The 24,612-nt window shown below is 36.1% G+C and overlaps 1 protein-coding gene across 9 annotated transcripts in view; it reads left to right on the top strand.

Moving 5' to 3' along the window:
• The window catches only part of CCDC50 (coiled-coil domain containing 50), a 74,104-nt gene extending 50,328 nt beyond the window's left edge, over positions 1 to 23,776 (top strand). For 2 of the 9 annotated variants that reach the window (XM_017346992.3, XM_008266659.4), the window contains 7 exons: positions 2,340 to 2,867; positions 7,603 to 7,718; positions 8,414 to 8,458; positions 8,580 to 8,684; positions 9,469 to 9,548; positions 15,464 to 15,600; positions 17,466 to 23,776. In XM_017346992.3, the coding sequence (XP_017202481.1) occupies positions 2,340 to 2,867; positions 7,603 to 7,718; positions 8,414 to 8,458; positions 8,580 to 8,684; positions 9,469 to 9,548; positions 15,464 to 15,600; positions 17,466 to 17,485 (1,031 nt within the window). In that variant the 3' untranslated portion in view covers positions 17,486 to 23,776. The other 7 variants (XM_070072365.1, XM_008266664.4, XR_011388000.1 and 4 more) reach the window with 6 other exon arrangements.
• The last annotated feature ends 836 nt before the right edge of the window (positions 23,777 to 24,612 follow it).

Here is a 24,612-nt window from a genome sequence, read left to right as displayed (position 1 = left end):
GCTGTGATTGTCATTAAAGTAGCTGGTAACTGTTACCTTACTTCACTGCAGTAGTCAACTGATTCTTAGTTGTCAAAGTAGGCTTAATAATGATTTGGTTAAAAGACCAGGTACTTTGTGTTTAATAATCAGTAATTGTTCTATTTCACTTTTTAATTTATGCCAAATTTAAAATATAAAGAAAAATGCTTTTAATTTACAGACTGTTTAGAAAGCAGATTTTTTTTTTTTTTTTTTTAATTAAAGATGTATTTGAGAGGTAGAGGAGAGGAAAAGGACTGACAGAGCAAGTTCCTAGCCACTGGGAGCTGGGAATGCAATCCAAGTCTCCCATGTGGGTGCAGGAAACCAATTACTTGAGCCATCACCATTGCTGCACTGGCAGGAAGATGGAATCAGGATCCAGAACCAGAAATTGAATCCCGAGACTCTGGTAAAAGAAGCAGGCTTCTTAACTGCTGGACTAAATGCCTCTTCTGCAGAAGACAGATTTCAAATCTTTGAAGCGTTTTTTTTTGTTTTGTTTTGTTTTGTTTGTTTTTTTTTTTCTGGAAAGCAAAAGAAAGAATTTGAGGCTTTTTAGTGGAAATTTGTGATAGCAGTGGTGTGCTTAATATATTTCTCCCTCTTGCTCTCTACCCTAATCATATTACCAATATCAAATCAACAGTGGAGGATGGCCCAAGTGCTTGGGCCCTGCACCCCATGGGAGACCAGGAGAGGCACCTGGCTCCTGCCTTCGGATCAGCACGGTGCACTGGCCGCAGCACGCTGGCCACGGCGGCCATTGGAGGGTGAACAAACGGCAAAGGAAGACCTTTCTCTCTGTCTCTCTCTCTCTCACTGTCCACTCTGCCTGTCAAAAAACAAAAACTAAGAAAAACATAGTTCCTTATTTTCTCTTTATCTTATCAAATTATATTATTTCAAATACAATTCAGGAAATTGCTGATTCCAGCAGAGAACATATCTTAGCAGTTTTATCAATTATCCATGGAATTAGGATTTCCTTTTTTTTTTTTTTTTTTAAAGGACTTTTGCTTATTTATTTGAGAGGAAGAGTTACAAACAGTGAGAGGGAGAGACAGAGAGAAAGGTCTTTCATCCGCTGGTTCACCCTCCAAATGGCTGCAGTGGTCCGAGCTGGGCTGATCTGAAGCCAGGAGCCAGGAGCTTCTTCCAGGTCTCTCATGTGGGTGCAGGGGCCCAAATACTTACACCATCTTCCACTGCTTTCCCAGGCAATAGTAGAGAGCTGGATTGGAAGAGGAACAGCCAGGACTAGAATCAGCACCCAGATGGGATGCCGGCACTGCAGGCAGAGGCTTTTGCCCACTATGCCACAGTGCTGGCCCCAGGATTTCCTTTTATGATTTCCAAAATATTGTAAAAGCTTCAAAAAAATCTTAAAGATCTATATGTTCTTGCAAAGTACATATTAATTTGCTTCTTTTGTTTTCACTACATATTAATTGAAAATCATGACAAAAGTACTTATCTGTGTGCTGTTTTTTTGTTGTTGTTAGATTAAACTTGGGAACTTGTGTATTTAGAATTAACCTACTTAGAATTCTTTGTGAAGCAATACGATTTTATAAAGGTTTCTTATGTACATTTATGAAATCACCACTCCTTTTTTGTATTCAATTGTAGCATCTCCTTTAATTTTTTTCTTTGTTAAGTCTCTACTAATCTTGAGAAAAGAATTAGCTAAAGATAACAGGGTCATTTACTTACTTCAAATTTTCCTGTACTACCTCCTTTCCCAAATTGAGCTGTAATGTAGTTCTCTGAAGTGACTGGGACTGTTTACACATCTGTGTATGTGAGTGTGCGGATTGAGGAATACTAAAATCTCTGCATAACTCCAGTTAAGTAGAAACTAGCAACTTGCTTCTAAAGTTTTATTGTCGTTTCCAATAAGAAATTTGAAAGCCTCTGAAATGAAAAGCTTACTTTTTCCTTTTACTAGTTGCAGTCTTATTTTATAAATAGAATGTAATGTTTATTGGGTATAATTTTGTTATTGGCAAATATTGAACTACTCTCTCAGCTCTACCTAATCATAATCAAATTCTTATTTCAGTTTTAAATTGTTTTCACTTGATTATTAGTTTTCTTTTATCTTTGTGGCTCTGTACCCAGAATCCTTCATGAGTGCATGGACCATTCTAGTAAATATTTGTCTCCTCTCTTGAATTTGAGTTTTTTAAAAAAGCAGTTTTCTCCATTTTTAAAGTATGTTAAGCTTGGGCCCTGACTTGCCATGTGTAATGAGTTCATACTCTCATTAAGTTAATCTACATTTTCATTTTTCACATCCCTCCACCTCCACTCAGACCAGCCAAGGTCAAGGAGGGCCAGAGAATTGGGTTCTGGATACTCACGGTCTCATAGACTCCAAGGTGATGGAAAGACTGTGAAGCAAAGGAAGAAGAAACCAGATCCTCCACTGGAGCCCTTGGAAGATCAGGATGAACATTGTTCGTCACAGAGATCCCTGTCATCCTCCAGCTGGGGTGAAGGGAGGGATGATCCTCACGGTAACAGGGAGCAGCGTGAGAGGAAGTGGTCTGGTCAGGAGAGGCACCGGAGACCTCCGCTCCCCAAGATCAGTGGTGAGGTGTTTTTGACCACTGTGTCTGATGACTGGGAGGCTAACAATGGCCATCGAACTCGGAATTTGGGAAAACGGTCCCGACACCAAGACCGACTTTCACCTGTGTCCTCACAGAAAGCAGGGCTTCACTGCAAGGAATCAGTATGTGGGAGGGACCGGGGGCAAGGTGAGCACAGAGAAAGGAGACACAGACCCAGGTCTCCTCCCTTCTCAGAGAGTGAGGAGCGGCTTCACCTCCATGACACAGGTAATGAAGGACATTGTCATTGGAAATCTTGACATCTCATTTTTTTGTGTACATACAGACCAGTGCATTTCCTAAGCTTTTAAGCAATCTTCCTTCCTCTACATTTTGTGTTCATGGCTTTGAAATAAATCCTGGAGTAAAATATAAAGGATGGTTTATTCAGTGTCAGATCTGTAGGAAGAAAGGAAATGTGTGTACTTTTCCGCATCTGTAAGAAAACGTCGATTCCTTGTAGTGGAGGTGGACATTCCAGATAGCTTCCTCGTGTGCTGAGACCATAACTCAGATTCTAATACCTAGTCAGAGCCTCTGGTTTTCTGGTTTACTTCAGTTTTCCACAAGACCTATTGATACTGCCTTAGTAAAAGTTGCCTGCAAGGAGGGCTGGACGTAATAGATTTTTTAAACCTTGACTTTCACCTCTGTAAAATTAGGGGTTAGATAGGCGATCTTTTAAGACAGTGTTTTTTTAAATTATGGGCCTCAGTCCATTTTTGTCAGAATCAGCTACACTGTTCCCCAGAATTGCAAATTTCTGAGTTTCACATCTGTTTTCATCTCTGGAGTGAGGCCTGCTAATTTGGGCCCTGTTTCGGACCTGGAGGTGATTCTTATGGAATTAAAGTTTAAAAATCATTGGCTTGAGTTATTTTTTACCCTCTAACTTTCTCCAGCTCTAACTCTACAGTTGGTGCTCTAACATGCTGATATAGGTAAGTTCCTGGTACCAGTGTAGGAATTAGGTGAATCTTAGAGGTAAGCCTGAAATTCCTGAGGCTTAACTCTGAAGACCATCATTGACACTGTAGTGACTGTCTTGTCTGGAAAATGCTAAGGGGACATTTCACATGTGGCTATAGCCCTAGAAGTCATAGCTCCACACTTTCTGGTGTTTTATGAGGCATTTTACTGTTACTGATGTTGTACAGAGTTTGAAGGGTTTTTGGAAAAGGAGTACCAAAGAGGCACCTTTTTCTTATTTTCTTCTTTATTGTGCTCTAGTCAACTTCTTGTCATCAGGAAATTCATTTCTGTGTCACAGATTCAGGTTAATTTAGTTGGTTTGTCCTATCATGTACCTCTTATTAAATGACTTGATTGTAAAGAGAATCAAAATTCAGTTCAACAGTCATAGTCACTGTGTGCCATAAATATTCTTGTCTTAGGCTTTATGCTTGGATCTGAAAGAAGGTGGATATATTAACAAACATTTCTGAGTTAGATACACATTGTTAGGTAGACCTGAAAACACAGGTGGTGGAAGGGGGGTGAGGAGTGGTGAGGGAGGAATAAAGTAATCTTGGAGTTGTGAGGCAGTTATATTATTTTCAAGCTTGGAAAGACAAGTTGGAGTTCCAAAGAAAGGGAGAGCACTGTGAAGGAGGAATGGTGTTCATGCCTCTCCAATTCTGAGCCTGTGAATCTGACCTTATAAATGTGTTCTGAGGGAGGTTAACTGTTAAGGCATTTAATCATGCTCCAGGGTGTTTTAAATAGGTTTAGGAAGCATGAACCAAAACAGTGACTCACAGACTGCCCTACTGGTGTTGCAGTCAGATGTTTTGTTTCTTTTATGTTGCCAGTAAAAAAAAGTGTGGCTAGACAGGTATTAAAATGGTTACAACAAGAGCTGCCTACTCTTAGTTCATCTTTCTAGCATCATGTAGGCTGTGATTTTGCAACTCCTTTGGAACAGGTCAGAAGATTACATTAAAATATAAATGCTAGGTACTGGCATTTATTCTTGGTGTTGAAAAAGCCTAATTTGGGAAAGTTTTTAACATACATAAAATTTTTATTTAACTTAATGATGAAGAAAGTAGCAGGATGACAAACAGCTGGTACTAATAGCATTTTTGGAGGCAGTTGAGAAGTAATACAAAATAAAATTGCTAACTATAAGATTAGTTATCTTTCAACAGAAGAATGAAGCCTTTGACAATAACTTCTCTGTTGGACTACAGATTCATTAACAGTTTCTTTTATTTTGCAAGTTGGGTTCTAACATCTTAGCATAAAAGATATGCATTTTTCTACTATAAATTTTTAGTGAAATAGACTGTGATATTCCATGGTGCCAGACTGACTTATTACAAGATAATCTGTCAGCATTTTATCTTACTTAACCAAGCTTGGACCAAATTTGTCTTCAATGCTAGAATCTTAGCAGTGTTATCTATTTAAGGCTTTAAGGGGGGGCACCAAGTTTGTTGATTTTGGGAAGTCCTTGTTTTCTCATGCTGGAGAGTGATGAACAGAAAAGGATGAGGAAAAATGAGATTTAGAAATGCTTGGAACATTTGAAAATATGATTCACTTCATTGTTTGCAGATTCTGTTTAGGTTACCAAGATGGGGACTCCTATTTTGTTAATTTCCTTCAATTAACCATGTTTTTTTTTTTTTAATTTCTAGACATATCTGTTTTCTGTATTGAAATAGCCTTACACTGTACCATCTGTGATTGCTGCTCATACAGACTCACATTAATAAGTGGTAGGCCTGCCAGTCCAAAAATTCAGTATTCTCAACAGTGGGCTTTTGTGTTTAATGAGACTTGCAAATTCCAGTTATATGACCAGGGTTTAAATAACTCTTTCCCCTGTGAATATTTGGGACACAGATAGATATTACCTCAAATTGTGACTCTTCTGAGTATTGATCAGGTTACTCTCTTTTGACTGCCAGATGTTACAGTTTTATCATCCTGTCATCTAACACTTTTCATGTGAATATGTCTGTCATAGAATTTAAAATAAAATGTTTTCACAGTTAATTCTGTGGTTGTGAGTAAAAGACGTAATAATGAAGAAAGTCTGATGTCTTGAAATCTGAATTTTTGCCACTTTATAATTTCATTGCCTAGCAATTGGAGGAGCTAAGCATGTTCTGTCATTCTTAACTAGACCTTGGTCTGCTTGTATGTGCATCACTTTTGTATAGATTGCAATATGGTGGTATAGCAACCTATTTTGAATTTACCACAAAGTTAGGTTGAAAATTCTACAAAGATAGGTTTCACAGGATAACGTAAATTTTCTTTATTCAGGATTTAGTTGTATTTTCTTTTCTTCATTGTTTTTGTTAATAGGAATGAAATCAACTGTGGTAAGGCATTTTGATTAAAAAATATCATTTTATGTATTATTTTTACTAAACTATTCCAAAGCTAACTGCAAATAAGGATCAACTTATAGATATCCTTAGGCTTACTATGGGAAGATATTTACAGTAGCCAAGAAATGGTATCAACCTCAATATCCATCAGTGGATAGATGGGTAAAGAAAAAGGATCCATGGAGAATACATAGAACAATCAAATACATCAATTGAAGGTCAAGACTCATCCAAGCTACTTAATTAGAATTTCTGTTGGTTAGGACAAATATTTTTGTATTTACAAGTATTTTAAGCACCCCCAAGGAATTCTAATATGTAGCTCTCATTAACAACCACTAGTCTAAGGAGATATACCATGAGGAAGAGATTTTCTTTCTCTCTTCAGTAATTTACTGAAAGTATTTTCAGTATTTATTCAAAGTCACCATTCCAGATGGCTAATTTTGCTCATTACATTCAAATTTCTCATTTCTGAATGTAATATATTCATATTGTTGGGTAATTGCAATTTATGGAAGGGCACAGAAGAGAAATATCCATATTTTTATAATAACCATTAGCATTTATCTTAGGTAAAAGTTGCAGAAGGCATATGGGTTGACTATAGCATTTCAAAGTAAAAGGCCAGTGTTGCTTACCTGTTTTCCATGTTCTTTTCTCCCCAGAGGGGTAGAACTCTAAGGTCATTGTGTCCTCTGATGTTTCCCTCATTTGTAGCATTAACATTAAACTGATCAAAGCTGTATGAAAGGTCTAACGTAACTTGGTTGGTTTCCCGTAAGAGCAGAAGCCATGGAAGACTCGCTGGTTGAACAATAGGTCTTGTCACATAACTTCTAGGAGGTGCAATTTCTGTTCTGTTCAGAGTAAGGGATGCAGACTGAGGTAAATGGAAACCTCTCCTTCCAGTCTTAAGTCTGACTTGATAACTTTTTTTTTATTTTTTTGACAGGCAGAGTGGACAGTGAGAGAGAGAGAAAGGTCTTCCTTTGCCGTTGGTTCACCCTCCAATGGCCGCCGCAGCCGGCGCACTGTGGCTGGCGCACTGTGCTGATCCAAAGCCAGGAGCCAGGTACTTATCCTGGTCTCCCATGGGGTGCAGGGCCCAAGCACTTGGGCCATCCTCCACTGCACTCCCTGACCACAGCAGAGAGCTGGCCTGGAAGAGGGGTAACCGGGACAGAATCTGGCGCCCCAACCGGGACTAGAACCCGGTGTGCCAGCGCCGCAAAGCGGAGGATTAGCCTAGTGAGCCGTGGTGCCAGCCAGACTCGATAACTTTTTTTCTCTAAATTCTTCTTTATTTTCAGTGACTTTTTAATTTTGTTTATTATTTTGTTATTTTGTCAGTGACATTTTGTAAAGGGCTCACTTGCAGTTCTTTACAGATTTTCTGCTGTTGAAGAAACTGAGAGAGGAGTTTTAAAAGCCAGGCAGTTTGTGTAGATAACTTTATTTAAATGTATGCATTATCTACATCACCACTTCCATGCATAGGGGAAAAATTTGCTACATTTTGTATATACATTATCTTGAATTCCAGAGTAGAGTGTTAGATAGGAAAGAAAGGTTTTAAAAGATTTTTATGTTGCCTTACTACATTGAGTTTTTTCTAGGAACGAAGCCACGAGTGATGAAAGATGCTATGTCTACTCCATCACGAGTAACCCACAGGGATCAGGAATGGTATGATGCTGAAATAGCCAGAAAACTGCAAGAAGAAGAACTTCTGGTGAGCGCATTTTAAGGCAAAAGTCTAGGTGAATCAGTAAGTTATAGATCTCTTGTCAGTTGAGAAACAGACAATTTTGATAGGTGAAAAATAAGTCAACACAATGGGAATAAAATACAATAATTTCCCCTTATATGCAGTTTTGTTTTCTATGATTTCAGTCATCTATGGTCAAATACAGCCCAACAATATTACATAGAAAATTCTATAAATAATTGCAACTTTCATTACAGCATGTTACTATAATTATCCTATTTTTTTATTATTGTTCATGTCTTACCATGCCTACTTTATAAGTTAAACTTTCTTATAGGTACGTGTACATGTAGGAAAAATATAGGAAGTGTTTGTACCAATGTGGTTTCAAGCATTCACTGGGCGTCTTGGAACATGTACTCATGAATAAGGGGCACTTATGAATAAGTCCACTTTCACTTACTGATTGAGCAGTAGCAACAGAACTGTATCCCTGTCTCTGCATTATAAAGTTGTGATATTTCTCTAAGAACTCGCTATATGTAGTATTTAAATAAAAGAGCCCCTTTTTATATCTGCTGAAAGTGTACCAACTGATTATTAGCTTCAGGGATGTTAATCATAATTGGCTTCAATTATCTATTTTTTGTAAGAGTTTTTTTAAATGAATGACATGTATTCCAGCTAAATTTTTCTTCTTTGTGTTTTCTATACCACAGGCTACCCAAGTAGACATGAGAGCAGCTCAGGTCGCCCAGGATGAAGTAAGTCCATTTTAGTTAATGAATTTAACTCATTTTTTTGGCGGGGGGGGGGAGGGTGTTAATATCCTGATAATTTTCCATACTGAGGATCTGCAACTAATGTTGACTGGATTTTGTTTAGGAAATTGCTCGACTCCTAATGGCTGAAGAAAAGAAAGCTTACAAGAAAGCCAGGGAACGGGAAAAGTCATCTTTGGAAAAAAGAAAGCATGATCCAGAATGGAAGGTAGGGTGTGTTATTTGGGTTTGTCTTCTAGTTAGAAATAAAATGAGAAATGAAAAGAACTCCACTTTCGTGGTAGAATTTTAATTTCTACAAATACATTTAGGATATACAAATGATCTGCACTGCATTTATGAATCTGATTTTATAAGTTTCACTATGAATAAAAAGCTTTGAATTCTTGACTGTAACTATAAAAAGTTATTGCTGTGATTAAAAACTTAAATTCTATGTATTTTAAGATGAACTGAAGGGCTGGTATTGTGGCATGGTAGGTTAAGCTGCCACTTGCAACATCGGCATCCCACATGAGCTCCCATTTAATGTCCTGACTGTTCTACTTCCAATCCAATTTCTTGCTAATGCACCTGGAAAGGCAGTAGAAGATGGCTCAAGTGCTTAGGTCCCTGCCACCTGTGTGGGAGACCAGATGGAGCTCCTGGCTCCTGGTCTCTCCTTCGCTGTTGTGGGCATGTGGACCAATATAGAAGAATTCTCCCTCTCTCCCTCCCTCCCTCCCTCTCTCCCTCCCTCTCTCTCCTCTCTCAGCCCTGCCTATTGTTCGCATTTGGGGAGTGAACCAGCAGATGGGAGATCTCTTTCTTTCTGTCTCTCTTTTTTCCCTGTCTCTCTGCTTCTAGATAAATTAAAAAAAAAAAGTTGCTTAAATAAGTAACTTGAAATTACTAAAGGAGAGATTGGCATAATATACATATTTTCTAAACCTTATTTTTCCCTTTGTTTAATGTGTGTGTGTGTGTGTATTTTGTCTGTTTTCTATCCATAGCTAAAATCAGCTAAATCAGTGCATCCAAAGTCAAAAGAGAGTGATGAACCTCACCGTTCTAAGAATGACAGGCCAGCACGGTAAGATGACACCGGAGAAGGAGAATGAGGAAGGTGACTAAGGAGATGTCAGTTGCCTAAGAATAGTTTTTGTTCTTTGGAGAGGAGAGCCGAAGCTCTGCAAACTTGTGGTGGTATCAGATCTGCCAAGGTTATTCTTAAACTTTATTTCCAGTCTTAAACTGGATGTAGAAGTAAAATCAGGGCTGTTCTACAGAAGCTGAGGTATAGAGGGAAAGATGTACTTGTTAGGAGCAGTTCTTATCTCTGCATTCACTAAATTTATGCCCTCAATTTCAGAGGGATGAGATTAACCATTTTCCTAAATGAAATTTCAGGTTTTAAATTTTTAGGATTTCATGGTCACAGTGATAACGTGGATGACATTTAAACATGTCAAAACTCATTTCTGTTTGAGTATAAATGTCCTCGGCAAATACTTTAGTCACTGTAAGTCACCTAAATCCCACTAGATCAAATAGCTCTGGCTTCAGAATGGATGCTTTTTTGTAAACCTCTCTCAAGCAGTCTTGAGTCAAAGTTAGGGAGGAACTGCTGTATCCTCAACATTATACTGTCAATATTTATGTCTCCGGAAAAGCAGTCTGTTTTTTCTTTATTGCTTTTGGTTACCTTTCAAAAGAAAATGTGATTGGATTTTGAAGAGAAAACAAATATAAAGAGACAAAAGTACCAGCAAATCTTAACATTTTTAAAGCTGAATTATTAAAACTTTCAATTTGGTCCTATTAATACTATTAGTTTGTGAAGCCTAAGCTTTGTAAAAAATACACACTGTGGTTTCCACTCTTTGCGCACAGTGAAGCTGCTAGACTTGTTTCCTTCATGTGAACATGTTTAGTGCTCTTCAGAAGCCATCCTCTATTTTTAATCTCATGTGCTTTCAGAAGATAAATACCCTTCTGAAAATTGTATCAGGTTTGTATTGCTTAGAGGACAATAATAGTAGAGTCCATCTAATTATATGAAATCTGTTCCTCATAAAGCTTTTGGTTGCGCACATGCTGAATGTTTGTGTGAGTCATATTTAAGATCCCTACACTTGAGTATATATATCCTCACAGTGTCCAAGTAAAGTAAGCAGCTAATCTTTTCTGAGGGTAAATATGTCTAGATTATTATCCTTATTTTTAGTCACATGAATTCAACTTTAGGTTATTTTGCAATTTTCAAAGTCCTTGGCCTTGTAAAAATTCAAATAACTTTGATAACATATGGTAGAACAGTCTGGAATATTTATTTTTAAAGGTTTATTAAAGTTGAAATGTTTCAGAAATGTAGATACTCTAAAATATTTGAAATGTAGAGAGAGTAAATAATCAAATGATCCTATTTTAAAAAAAAAATTTATTTATTTGAAAGAGTTACAGAGAAGGAAAGGCAGAAAGAGAGAGAGAGAGAGATATCTTCCATCTGCTGGTTCACTCCCCAAATAGCCACAATGGCCAGAAATAGGCTGATCAAGAATCAAGAGCTTCTTCTGGGTCTCCCACATAGGTGCAGGGGCGCAAGCACTTGGGCATCTTCTGCTACTTTCCCAAGCGCATTAGCAGGGAGTTGGATCAGAAGTGGAGTAGTATTTGAACCGTTATCCATATGGGATGCTGGCACAGCAGGCACTGCTTTATGCACAGTGCCATGGCACCAGCCCCCAAATTTTCCTATATTGAAGATGACTGTTAAAAGGGTGGGTGCTTGGCGCAGAGGTTACCATGCTGCCTGAGATGCTGACATCCCATATCAGAGTGCCTGGGTTTGAGTCCCAGCTCCACTCTAAATTCCAGCTTCGTGCTTTAATGCACACCTTGGGAAGCAGCAGATGATGACTCTTAGTTAGGTCCCTATCGTCATAATGGGTGGATCAAATTGTATTCCCAGTTCCTGGGCATTTGGAAAGTAAGTCAGCAGATGGGAAATCTTTGTCTATCTGTTTGTCTACTTCGTAGAGTCTGCCTTTCAAGTGACTGTTATTAATTACTGAAAAATTACTTATGGCTAATAGAATTGAAATCTTTTTTACCTGACATAAATAGTTGTCTTTAATACCATTTATAGAATGTCTATATAGGGAAAATAACATTTATTCAGAACTTTTTAAAACATTTTCAATTAAAAATTAGAATGTCTATAATTTGGATGTATAGTTATTTTGTACAACTATTATCAGAATGTATAATTTCTGGTTAGAATCTATGGTTTCCTTTCACACATTTAGAAAAACCTTCCTCTCTGTACAGAAAGAGTGTGTTTTATGGACTGAAAAGCAGAAATCTTCCTAGATCAAGATAGTAGTAGTAGAGGAGAAAGAAGGTTGCATGGAGAGCTTATAAGATTAAGGTGAAAGATTTAATTTCTTTTGTCATTACAAGATTTTATATTCTCTTTAAAGAATTAGAAAACCAGTTAGCAATCTGTATTAATTCTAATTCCTTTTTTACTGGAAAAAGTTAAAAGCCAAGTTCTCAGTTGTTTCAACTACAGGATTTTTGCTGGTAACACTACTTGCTATTTCACTTACATTTTTTTCCCTTGGAAAAACTTAAAGAAATTATAAATCACATTTAATTCCTCATACATTATGAATGTCAATCACATCTCTAGTTACTCATTTATCAAATATTTACTAAGAATCCCAATAATTACTTAGAACTGAGGTAAGCAACAATGAGCAAGGATAACCTGTTTTGTAATTTCATGAAGTTTAAGTTATGCAAATAATTATTATTACTGTGTTAAGTGCTGTGGTTGAAAAATACACAGTTCCATTCAAGCAAAGGGACAACCTGTTTTGTGTGTCAAGGATGGTTTATTGAAGAAGTGTTTTTCAGAGTGAATTGTGAGGAATATCTTTATACAATGAAAACTGTTAAATATTGGTTAATAGATTTTTCTAGCTTTGCATTTAAATATTGTTTCTTGCAACAAATTAATTTTGATTCAGAAAGCAATAAATCTAGATTGGTTGTTTGTTTTTTCTTTATAACCAGAAGCTAAACAGAACAGCATAAGATAACTGAGGACATTCTCTAGATTGCTTTGGCAATCTTATCCTTACATGGCGATCCTAGAGAATTTCTTGGAGTCCTATGCTGTTTTAAGATTTTAGAATCCTTTTGCTTGGTGATGAAGGTAGAGCAATAGTCACTTTTTTTTTTTTTTTTTTTTTGTATGTTCCACTCGGCCTTTGTCTTTGTGGCTTTCAGTCACCTAGTAGCATTAATAAAAGAATTAAAAGTAACTGATAATAAGCTACTGAGGTTAATAAAATAGTAAAGAATAAACTGTGCTACCTTTATTACCATTTCTGTTTTCTTGGGCCTCAGTTACTTCCTTAGCCACCTGCTTTGTGAAACTGAGTTTCTTAATTCTAAAGTCAAATTGTTTTGTGTCAATTCTTCCTCCAAGTCTTCTGTAACTATTTTAAAGTAAGAGTTCGAAATGTTAGTCAATAATGGGAATAACAAAAGGAAAGCATTATTTATTGGGTTTATAATATTTGTAATCAAATGGCTAAGAGAAAAACAAAAATGACACATTTTATACTCTGCTCACATTAATATATCTATTGTTGATGGAGATAAAATACGGTTTATGGAAAGATTAATAAAAGGTTTATTCAGGGCAGAATATGAGTGCCCTAGATGTGGGAAGGAGAAGCCTATTTACTTTGGAGGTGTTCCAGAGTAGTCAGATTCTAGTCAGAATTTATGTATTCCATGATGGTAAATGCCCATTAGCCATTATACAATAAACATACATTTGCTTGACCTAAAAAGTTGGCCTTTAGGTAAGCAGGGGTGAATTTCTCACAGGTAGAGATTACTTTCTTTAGAACAATTGATTACAAACATCTCAAAAAAAGACACTACTGAAAAGACTACTGATTAAGTTTTTAAGATGTATTTACTTTATTTTACTAAAAGGCAGAATGCCAGGTAGGCTCGCTCGCGCACGCGCTCTCTCTCTCTCACACACACACACACACACACACACACACACACACAGGATAGACACTGATCTTATGGGTGATAGGAGCCCAAGAACTTTGAGCCATCATCTCCTGTCTCCTATTTGAATCCACGGCAAGCTGGATCAGAAGCATGGAGCAGCCTGAACTAAAACCACACTCTTTATGGGATACTGGCATCCCAAAAGGCAGCTTAACTTGCTGGGCTGCAATACCCGCTTCTACTGGATTAATTTTAAGAAGAACATTTCTGAGAATAGATAAGAATGCATAGATAAGAACAAAGATACTCAGGGTTGCTGTTAGATGCCTAAGACAACAAACCTTATTGCACATCACCAAGTCAAATTCACCTGGTAATAAGATTAATAGCTTTGTCCAGCTACTACTAAGACAAGTCCCAGTAGGTGTTTCTCTTAAATGTTTTGCAGACTTTTTAGGAGCACATTGTTTTTAGTTCAAAGGGTACTTCAAACAATTTGTGGAAAATAGAGTTAAACGATAAGTTTATTTTGGTGTAAAACATTTTTTGAAATCATGCATAATTTTTTTTCACAGTATGCTTCTTCCATGAGCTCTTTGAAGATGCCTCATGTCTGGATTTAAAAAAAATTCGCACCGAAATAAATTTCGCTATTAATTCCATTTTTCACAAAGTGTTTAAAATTCCCTCATTTATAACAAAAACACAGAAAATATATGCATATGTTAAAATGTATCTTTTTTCCAAGATTTTTGAATGTAAGACAAAGATACATATGAAAACCTAAGACACACACCCACACATACACTCCTGTATGCACATGTTGCTACTGCTCATTAAAAATCTGTACCTGTGTAGCATAGTGTAGTATAGAAGTTAAAGCATTGGTTTGGAGGTCTAGTTGAATTTCAGCTCCAGCTTTGGCACCTGACAGCAATGTGAACTTGACTACATCTTTAATCTAACTCTAAAACATGTATACAATAGCCACTGTACAGAGTCGTCCCACAAGTTAACTGAAATATAGAACCACTGGCACAGCCCTCAGTATATATACAAATTTATGTACACATCTCATGCTGACTTCTTCTAAATGCTGAGTACTTAAGGGAGAGAATTAGTGTTTGGGGACAGGGTAAGAAATTTGAAAACACCTGTCTTTTTATACGATAGAGCCCATTATACCAAAAGAAGTATGGCTTTCTAAACCTCAAAATGCCAATGGCTTACAGATTTTATGTATAATAATATAAAACATTCTACAACATGCTTAAATATTGATATGGGTCCATGCTTTAATACAAAATTTGAGCACATCTTTACTAAACAAAAACATGAAAGGTTTTGTTTTTCATCAGTGCCCAGTTGTTGCAAAAATCTGTGTTAAATAATTAAGGTAAAAAGTTTAGTAACAATTTTCTAATCTTTTTTTAAATTTTGTTTTCTTTGTCATAAAAATTGCAAATGTGTTCCATAGAGAGATGCAATTATGTTAAGATCTACTTTGCCACCTAGTGGATAAAGAAACTTTGCTCATGAAATGTTCTCAAAATCCCTTCCCTCAATACTTACTATCCTTTCTTTAATCCTTCCTCTCTTCTTTCTTCCTCAGCTTTCTTACTTTCTTCTCTTTATTTTTTCTTGGAAAACGGACCAAACAAGATAAATGTGTCTTATTAACAGCAACAGTCACACCTTACTTATCTTCTTATTTTTAACAGAGTGCCTCATGCAGTTTAGGTGTTGAAAAAATACATTTGTTTTTATTTGATTACATGTATCAAAACAAAGGATCCACAGCAAAACCTGAAGGAAAATTAAGATAAAGTAGTTTATTGAAGGTCATATAACTATCCAAGAACTAAAGTAGAATTCATTCTACAGGATTTTGACCTTTTTATTTCTACAGAAAACGTTTTTGCGGTATAATCCAATGAGAAGTGGCATGTACTAACCAATATGTAGAATATCTTTTAAATTCTGGCTTCCCTTCAGACCACCACCACCTACCACGACAGAAGCTGAGGATACGGATTATACTCATTTTACAAAGCAGCACAGTTCCACCCGTCATTTCTCAAAAGCAGAGTCCTCTCATAAAGGTAAGAAGAGTGTACATGGGCAAGTTTAAATTTTTACTTTTAAGCTTTATCGTTTATAAATATATATATTTTACTTTTAAACCTTACAGTGGGAAGTCAAATGCTGTCTACAGATTACTAGAGTGGAAAAAGAAGGTAGCTTTTTTCAGCAAATAATGACAGTGTTTTAACACAGACCAAAAGGAAAACTTTAAATTTAATGCAAGCTTTTCTGTGTATTTGCTTTTTCCTGCAGAGGAAACCATAGCTTTCATCAGACTCTTAAAGGTTGATTGTGACTTTGATTTATATCTATTAAACTGCTTTTTCTATACAGAGTGATCATTCCAAATATGGAAATTTGAAATTCTCTGACATCTAAAACATTTTGAGTGTTGACATGATGTTCAAAAAGTTTCAGATCTTGGAGCAGTTCAAATTCAGCAAAGTTTATGCAAATATTCCCAAATCCAGAAAACTCTGATGTTTTAAACACTTCTGGTCTCAGAAATTTTGGGCAAGGGATGTTCAACCTTTGCTTGCTATTTTTATCTACCCATGACACTAGTAATTAAATTTAAAATATGTATGTACACACAAACACATAAAACCTTGTGAAAAAGGATGATACAAAGAAAATAAAGATAATGGATGTCTAAATTTAGCAATCTTTCAAATGGAAGGATTGTTGAATGTTTTTGCTGTTTTGAGGATATGTGTTCACTTATATGTAACTCATTTATATATATATATATGTGTGTATATTTAGTTATATATATTCATGAGAGTAATAAAATAAAAAAGGTAATTTCTTTTATTAATTTCCTAACCTGCTAAATGGAGGCAGTCTAAATGGAAAATGTCACAGTTGCCAGGGTAAAATATGTGAGTAAAGTTCACAGATTGCCATAGACTTTACAGATATTAGACCTTATTAATTGATGAAGTTTTTATTTTTTGTTACCAGTTGTTAAAGATTTCTTAGGTGACTTTTTTTTAATATTCTTCCATATCTAATGAAAAATTTCCCAGATTTTTTAAAACTTTTATGCTGCCTTTAAAAACTACCACTGTGTGAGAGCGAAGAATAATTAAATCAGAATCTCTAGATGGGAAGTGTCGAACATTTTAAGTTTTAAAAAATCATCCCTTCGGCTGGCGCCATGGCTCACATGGCTAATCCTCCGCCTGCGGCGCCGGCACCTCAGGTTCTAGTCCCGGTCGTGGCGCTGGATTCTGTCCCAGTTGCTCTTCTTCCAGTCCAGCTCTCTGCTGTGGTCCGGGAAGGCAGTGGAGGTAGGCCCAAGTGCTTGGGCCCTGCACCCACATGGGAGACCAAGAAGAAGCACCTGGCTCCTAGCTTCAGATGGGCGCAACACGCCAGCTTCAGCGGCCATTTTTGGGGTGAACCAATGGAAAAGGAAGACCTTTCTCTTTGTCTCTCTTTCTCACACTAACTCTGCCTGTCAAAAAAAAATTAAAAAAAAAAAATCATCCCTTCTCTATTCTGACATTCATCCAGTTTTTGTAATAAAACAAAGGACACTATTTAATAGAGCTGGCTATCTATACTGAAACAACCCACACATCACAGTTTCCATCAGTTGGGGGCATTTTCATTATCTTTGATTTAAATGAAATAACTTAAGTTTTTCTTTGTCTAACTATGCTTGCATCATTTTTTGAGGTGTTCCTTAGTGTCCTTCATATGCATTTGATGCATTGTTAAAATAGCATATTGATTCTGTATGTAAATATTTTTTAAAAAAGAACAAAGAAACCATTTGAAATACATAGAACTAATGATTTTTCTTGAATGGGGAGAAAAGCTGTCTTGAGTTTCAGTTATTTTTTCTTAATTGTGTTTCCTTTGTTCCTCTTTTCAGGTTTCCATTACAAGCAGTAAAAAACAGGAATCTGGCTTGAAAATGGACTCACTGTAGCAGATATTGCTGGATGATACAGAATGCATTCCACACTTTTTTCCCTCCATTGTTTGCAGTCCTGGGATTTATCTCGGGGTTTTGTCTGACCATAAATATTTTTAATTCATTTCAAATGCTTTGGTTACTCCTGATTACTTGGGCAGTGTAAGAAAATGTAGCTTCTGACTAATGGCAACCTCTATGCTGCATATCCTTCCTGGGATATAGTATCCAAGAGCACTGTAAAATGCCCTTTTGTTAAGTATGCAATATTGGTCTCTAGGGTCTAGACTTTGTTTAGCAATTAGAATTATATGGAGATGAATAGATAAAGTAAAGTATGTTTGGGTGCAGCACAGAATAAAAGAATGTAAGATGTAGCTTTTTTTGGTGTATTAGTTTATCATGTTTTGAAGGACAGAGCCTTGGCTTTTTGTACTCTACAGGAAGAGAATAAAAAAAAAAAAACCATAAAGTATGAAAAAAGAAAATTCACGCAACAGTTGAAATCTAAATACCTGGACTGTGGAGGTTTTGGATATCCTTAAAGGAGTAAATTGGCTAGATATTCACTCTGTTGCTTCCTCAGTACCAAGGCTTTCTGAAGCTGCTGGGCGATGGATCTTGTGTCAGTTTCTATGAGAAAAACTTAATTCTCTGAAATGTTAGCTCAGCTCCATGCAAATTCAACTGAAAATATTGTTTCTATCCTTTCTTTTGTTTTGCTTGTGGAGCCAAAGGAAATGGAAAGCAGTTGTGTAAGTGATAATGCTGTCAGTCTTTCTGACTATAGATTGAAGGTTTTATTCTTGCTTACAAAACATAAATATTTGTTGGCAGCCTCTCAGTGTTGTTTTGTATACCTATCAGTAAGATTAACTCAACATCAAGTTTGATTAAGTAATTCTTTTACCAAGATTCTACTTACTTGTTAATGAGCTTTATATTCCTTTGTATAAGACCTTTAAAGCCTCCCTTCAGGAAATTTAGTCTTGGTTGCTAACCTCATAGAAATGCTTATTTTCCTATATTACTTAGTTAACACAAATGGTAGCCAAAGTGTGTGTGTTTGTATTAACATATATACATTCTCACACACATGCACATATGTATGTAGTATATGTACATATTTGCATATTTATACATTATACATATATGTATCAGCTTGGCTTGATATTCTTTTTCACTGTATGAAATTGACATTTTTGGAATTTTGACATAGGGTTTGTTTAGGAAAGAAATATATACATGACTAGGAAAAAAATTCTTAATTTGTTTCCTAGTGAGAACTGCCTTCTCTTTGCCTTATTTTTCCAGGTAGTCTTAAAAATCAGGCAGTATTCAGGAAGCTGTTTAGGAATGTTTTTTGGAGTAGATTTGGAACTGTCATTTTGAGAAAGATGTTTGATTTCATAAAGATTTTGTAGTATAGGAGGTTGAGTGATGTCATCTGAGAGTTAAGTTTTATGCAAATGAAAACATAGAAATAAAATAATAAGGGATATTGTCATTTTAGAGAAATGGAGGACAGAGTAAATAATAGAACTTTGGATGGCTGTGATGAAATTAACATAGAAAAATAGTCATTTAAATAGGAAAGTGGAGACAATGTGGAGGTTCTGGCCTTAAGTCAAATTCCAGATAGTGATTTCAATAGTCAAAAGCTAGACCTTGTTGACTTATACTAATGCTATATTTTTCTTTATCTGCCCTGTGATTTTTCTTCATATTTTTAAAAGTTTTTTATGGTAACTTTAAAGAAAAAAAATACAGTAATATTTTTATTTGATAATGAGGCAAATGGACATCATCATTTGCCATATTTTTATTTTAAAAATGTTTATTTTTCTATCATACAACAATCAGTTTTATTTCAAAACTTCTGCATTTTCTTGCCTCTCATGTACTTTGTTCATTCATAATTTATTATTGTAAAATACTAACAGGAGATACTCCATTCAAAATGATGTCAGGCCACTTAACCAGACTGTTAGTGTTTTAACTGTCTTAATGAGTGACCAAAGGTGGTAATTCCCTTGTGCTATCCAGTTCAACATATGTATTGAAAATGTGTTACTTTTTTTAGGTTTTTAAAAAATTAAAAATTTAGAAATTTTATCTTTATTTTATTTTTTTGTAAAGCAGACACTTTTTAAAGAATATCAGAGTAATTATTTCCCTATGAATAAGAAGGTGGAAATCTAATTCTACTGATTAAATATTCTTTCTCTTTCAAATAATTATCTTTGAGACAATAGAAGCAACTAGTAACTGTACTTTAATGAATTACTAGACACTCTTCCCTGTGTTCTCTGTTTTATACTTTGTCATTTTAATATAAATATGGAAGCATTTTGTTCCTAATTCTGCTAGAACACATACCATTTAATTTTTAGAGCCACAGTATATTATGCTTTAATATTGTGATATAAACTAATGCTTCTGGCCTTGGAAAATCTTTTTGTTTTTTTCTCTGCTCCCTGGAGACCAGGCCTCCATTAATACCAGTATTGCTGAATGAGCACAATGTGTTAACGGAGCTGTATCGAAGGCTGCTTACATGTATGTCTTCTTTCCTCCACCTAACTTTTTGTAAAGTATTGCCTGGAAGGGAGGTTATAGAGTCAGGCTAAAGGTCCTAACTTTAAAAAAAAAAAAAAAAACACACACACAGACAAACAAAACCCTTGACTAGTGTTCAAACCACTGTTAGACCCAATTATGTTTTAGGAGACTGGACATATGCTTTACCTGCTTTAAAAGAGGACTAGACAATGACTTGGCATACCGTTTATTACTGTTTCTCAAGTGACTTCACAACAACCAGCAGCATACTAATGAACTGCAAAAAGTGCCATATGGTTTTTGATCATAGAGAAACATCTAAATTAGAAAAGAGCTGGATAGATGCTCCTAGGAGGAAAATTTCAAAATGATGATGGACACTTGGATCCAGGTCAACATATTGTACATTCGGTCTTGAGCTCCATTGAACTCACTCTAGAAAACCATAAGCCTGCCTCATTTCCCTCTTTTCATCTCTGCTGTGACTTGAAACTGAACTGAATGATGAATACATTCATTTCTGATAGTCGTCCATTCCTTTTCCTTAAAGCCAGAATGTTTCATTATGCAAGTGAAGAACTTTTAACTGATAATTATTTTTATTAAGTATGATTGAGTCTTCTCCAAACTTGTGTTGTGCCAAATTGGAAATAACCTAATTATAACCTGGTGCATTCAGTTTACCACACAAGTGGTTAACATTTTACAGCCTTGATTTTCAATGTCTGTTGCCATTGTATAAAAATCATTTTGGTCAATGGATATCAAAATGATTCATTATTTAGTGATGATTCTGTTGAAAGATAACTGTAGTGATTGACTATAAAACTTTGTACCCTAGTAAAACTATGTAAGCAGCTTTCTGAAGGACAGAGAACTGAATATAGCTTGCAGTTAAAGGCTTTTTCCCCCACTCCATTTTTGAAAGACAGTATTAGTGTAGGAAGCATTAACATTGAAAGGGAATGCTGGTCAGGTCAATTTCACTGTAAATACTGTGCCATAGTCTGATAACATAGGCTTTTTAGAAACAATCATAAATCATACCTGATTGTTCAGCAAAAGTGAAAAGATTAGTAAGGATGTACTTTGTCCATTGTTACTCATATTCAGAGAAATGACTGTAAGAAATGGTCCCATTTTTCTCCTCATATCTCGTGGTGCCTGTGTGTCTTAAGAAGCCATATCTGCTTATCTTACTGTTGATAGAAAGCTCTTTTCTTCTTAGCCCATGATAGGCAATATGGGCCACGAGAAGCAAACTTGGTACTTTCCTGTAAATGCTGCAAGGGGCACCATGACATCTAAGCTCTTGGTGGAAGAATCTCTTTTATCCTATGGTATGTGACACTGTTAAAGGAAAGAGTCGGAGCTGTTGTTGCTCCTGGCATTTAACAGCTGTAATTAGAAATGCTGAAATTTACTTTTAGAAAAGTCAAGAAGGAGATGATAAACTGGGAAAATGTCATTGTCACAGAGTCCCATTCCTGTTGAGACCTGCACTTTATGCTAACACTGTCTGTAGGGAGTAGTATTGCCTTAAGTTAGTCTGTCTCCAACCCAGGTCAGTGTACTTCGCTTCCTATGTGTCAGTTGCCATCAAGTCTCCATTGAGATGTAACATTCATAGATGATTCTCAAGCATCCTTGGCATCAGGAGCTTTGAATCTCCTTTCCTCTGAGCTGTTCCTGACATGTAACACTGTTGGTTACATCATTTCACCTTGTTCGTGAGTCTCTTCATGAATGAGCAGTGAGATGACAAAAAAAATTTCCTGGCTGTGTATATCTTTCACACCAGGTGATCACTTTCTGAATAATTGAGAGTTAACTATCGTCCTTTTCTCTGGTGACTATTCCAAAGGTTCTTTTGTACAGTGAAGATGGTCATATTATCTATTTATAAGAAGTTCTCCAATACTCTGTTTATTGAAATGCTTACAGCAAAAGGGAGAAAACCAAAGCAGAGACATTTAGTGGAAATGAGACATTTGCTGACATGAAGAGTGTGTCTATTACTTTTAAGAGGAAATTGGGAAAACTTTTGCTATGGTAGGGAAGACACTGGAGTGTTTTTTAAAGGTTCTATTAAATGCTACAAAGTAACATGATCATATGACTAGTGATGTTGATTTGTGGAATTATCTGACTGTAAAATCCATTCTGTTTCCATTAATGTGTATGTGAACACTGCTTACTAACATGTTCCTGATGGATTTAGTATCTTTTGTGTATTCTCTGCAAAGTAGAATATGTTTTTCTCTTTTTGAGTGACTTTGAAACATAGGAAATCAGCACTGTACTAAACTGGTTTCAGCATTTCAGATGAGAGCAGAATTAATTACCTGACTCACTCTGCCCCATGGTTCATTGCTGAGGTTCTTACGTAAAGAGCAAAAGAAGTGAAAGACAGGGCTTGAGTAACATTTCCTTCACAAAAGAGCAAAGATTAGGAACAATGGAAAGAAGATAGTTGAGAGGAGAAACCATGTCAGATCATATACTTAAGGTATCATTTTATTGCACTGGATTTCAGACCATAATTGCTAAATCAGTTTCTAGTTGTTAAATTTGGTGAGAGAGGTTTTGACATCAGAATTTTTGTACTTATGATTAAATTATTCCCTGAAATCCCCATAGGCTGTAACTTCAGCTCCTACTATAAACTTGAAAGTCAAATTCCCTTTCTCAGAAATAACGATATTTTTCACCTGCCTTGTACTGATAGCCTAGTATTCATTTCATGAAGTGTTGTAAATAATGAGAACAGTGGGGAGATAGCATATAAAAATGATGTTCCAAAATGAGAATTCTCTGTAATGGAATTTCCCCTAACAAGAATCCATCCCAGCACTATATTTATATTCTGGAAAGGTGCTGAATTAAAAATCACAGAAGTTTGCTCATATAAATCAAGTTGCTCAGGAAATTTGAGATGATGCTATTATTTATCTTACAGTTTGGGAAAGTAATCTCTTGAGGCAGACTAAAAAAATTCAGACACTTTCAGATTTTTGGAGCCCCTCTGAAAATTTGGAATATGGATATGCTTATAAAGATAAGTGACTATCCCAAGTGCTTATGAATTTATAGCCAACCCCAAAGGCAGCTTTGAAAGAACTATCTCATGGGAACTAAGATAAACTTGATGGAGAATAGTTGCCTGTCTGAGGGCAAAAAAAAGGTCACCTTGAACCACATGCCTAATTAGAGATTAAATGAAACTGTGAGGGACATTTTGTGGGTGCCTTAAAGGTGACTGGTGGTGGGTACTGGTATATGCACCCATCTGGACTAGACTAAGGGAAACAGTCTATTTCAATTCACCTTCATACAGCACAAGTTGTTCCTGCTTATCACCTCCCTGAGGAAAATGAGTAACATGGTGCTGGTGATTTCCATGTGTCTTGAGAGGTAGAGCAGGTCAGCTTCATATAAGGCACTCTCCGGTGCTCAAGCCTCCCTTAAATGCCAACTGTACATCCGCATTAATTCATCTATGCAAGCTTGTGTTTTCATGATTTGTTTTTACACAAGGTGTCCCATTTGGTTCTTTAAACATCAGGTTTAATACTGATATTATGAATAATTTTTAAACCAAAGTATTGTATAAGTCTCTGTGCTTTGTTCTCCTGGATGGTTTAATTGAGGTAAACACCAATCTTGTCTTTCTCTCTTAATAAAGTCATCATTTGTTAAGTCAGTGATCTCTGTCTCCTGTTTTCTTCACTAGACTCAAGGACTTTGGGAAGTTCTTCGGAGTATTATTTTTTCTTCTGCTTTAAATCATCAGTTTTTAAATTCCAGTTCCATCTACTTTATATATATATATGTGTGTGTGTGTGTGTGTGTGCATAGCATAACAATGATACATGGTACACTGAGATTCTTAAATACTCCCAAGTGTAAGTCAGATGTGGGACGTGGCCTTGTTTTATGTGTAGTATTAGCTCGCTTGTTGATGTATTTAACAGGAAAACCAGGTAGGTGGATGTTCACAAAATAATTTAATGGCTAAAGACTCCATGTACAATTCAGTCTGTACTACACCTTACCACTTCTAGACAAATGAATTTTTAAAAACGATATTGGGATGGCATTGTGGTGTAGTGAGTAAAGTTGTAGCCAGTGACACTGGCATCCCATATGGGTACTGATTTGAGTCCTGGCTGCTCCACTTCCAATTCAGCTCCCTGCTAATGGCCTGGGAGAAGCAGCAGAAAGTGGCTCAGGAGCTCAGAACCCTGCCACCCATGTGTCGGGCCTGGAAGAAGTTCCTGGCTCATGGTTTCAACCTGGCCCAGCTATCTTAGGAGTGAACTAGCAGATAGAAGATCTCTAACTCTTTCAAATAAACTGTAAAATAAGTTTATATTAATAATTACCATTTAATATTTTACCTTCATTTGGCTTGTTCCTTCATTTTGGTTTGCTATTATGGCCATGATGGCAGATATCTTAAAAATTAGAATTATTTTCAGTAATTTCTATATTTATTTTAAGAAGGTCATTATTTTAGTTGCCTGGAACAGATTCTGAAGGC

Source organism: Oryctolagus cuniculus, chromosome 4 (assembly GCF_964237555.1).
Source record: "Oryctolagus cuniculus chromosome 4, mOryCun1.1, whole genome shotgun sequence".
NCBI classification, from domain to species: Eukaryota; Metazoa; Chordata; class Mammalia; order Lagomorpha; family Leporidae; genus Oryctolagus; species Oryctolagus cuniculus.
Note: the sequence above shows the minus strand (reverse complement) of the source record. Positions and strands in the feature narration are given on the sequence as shown.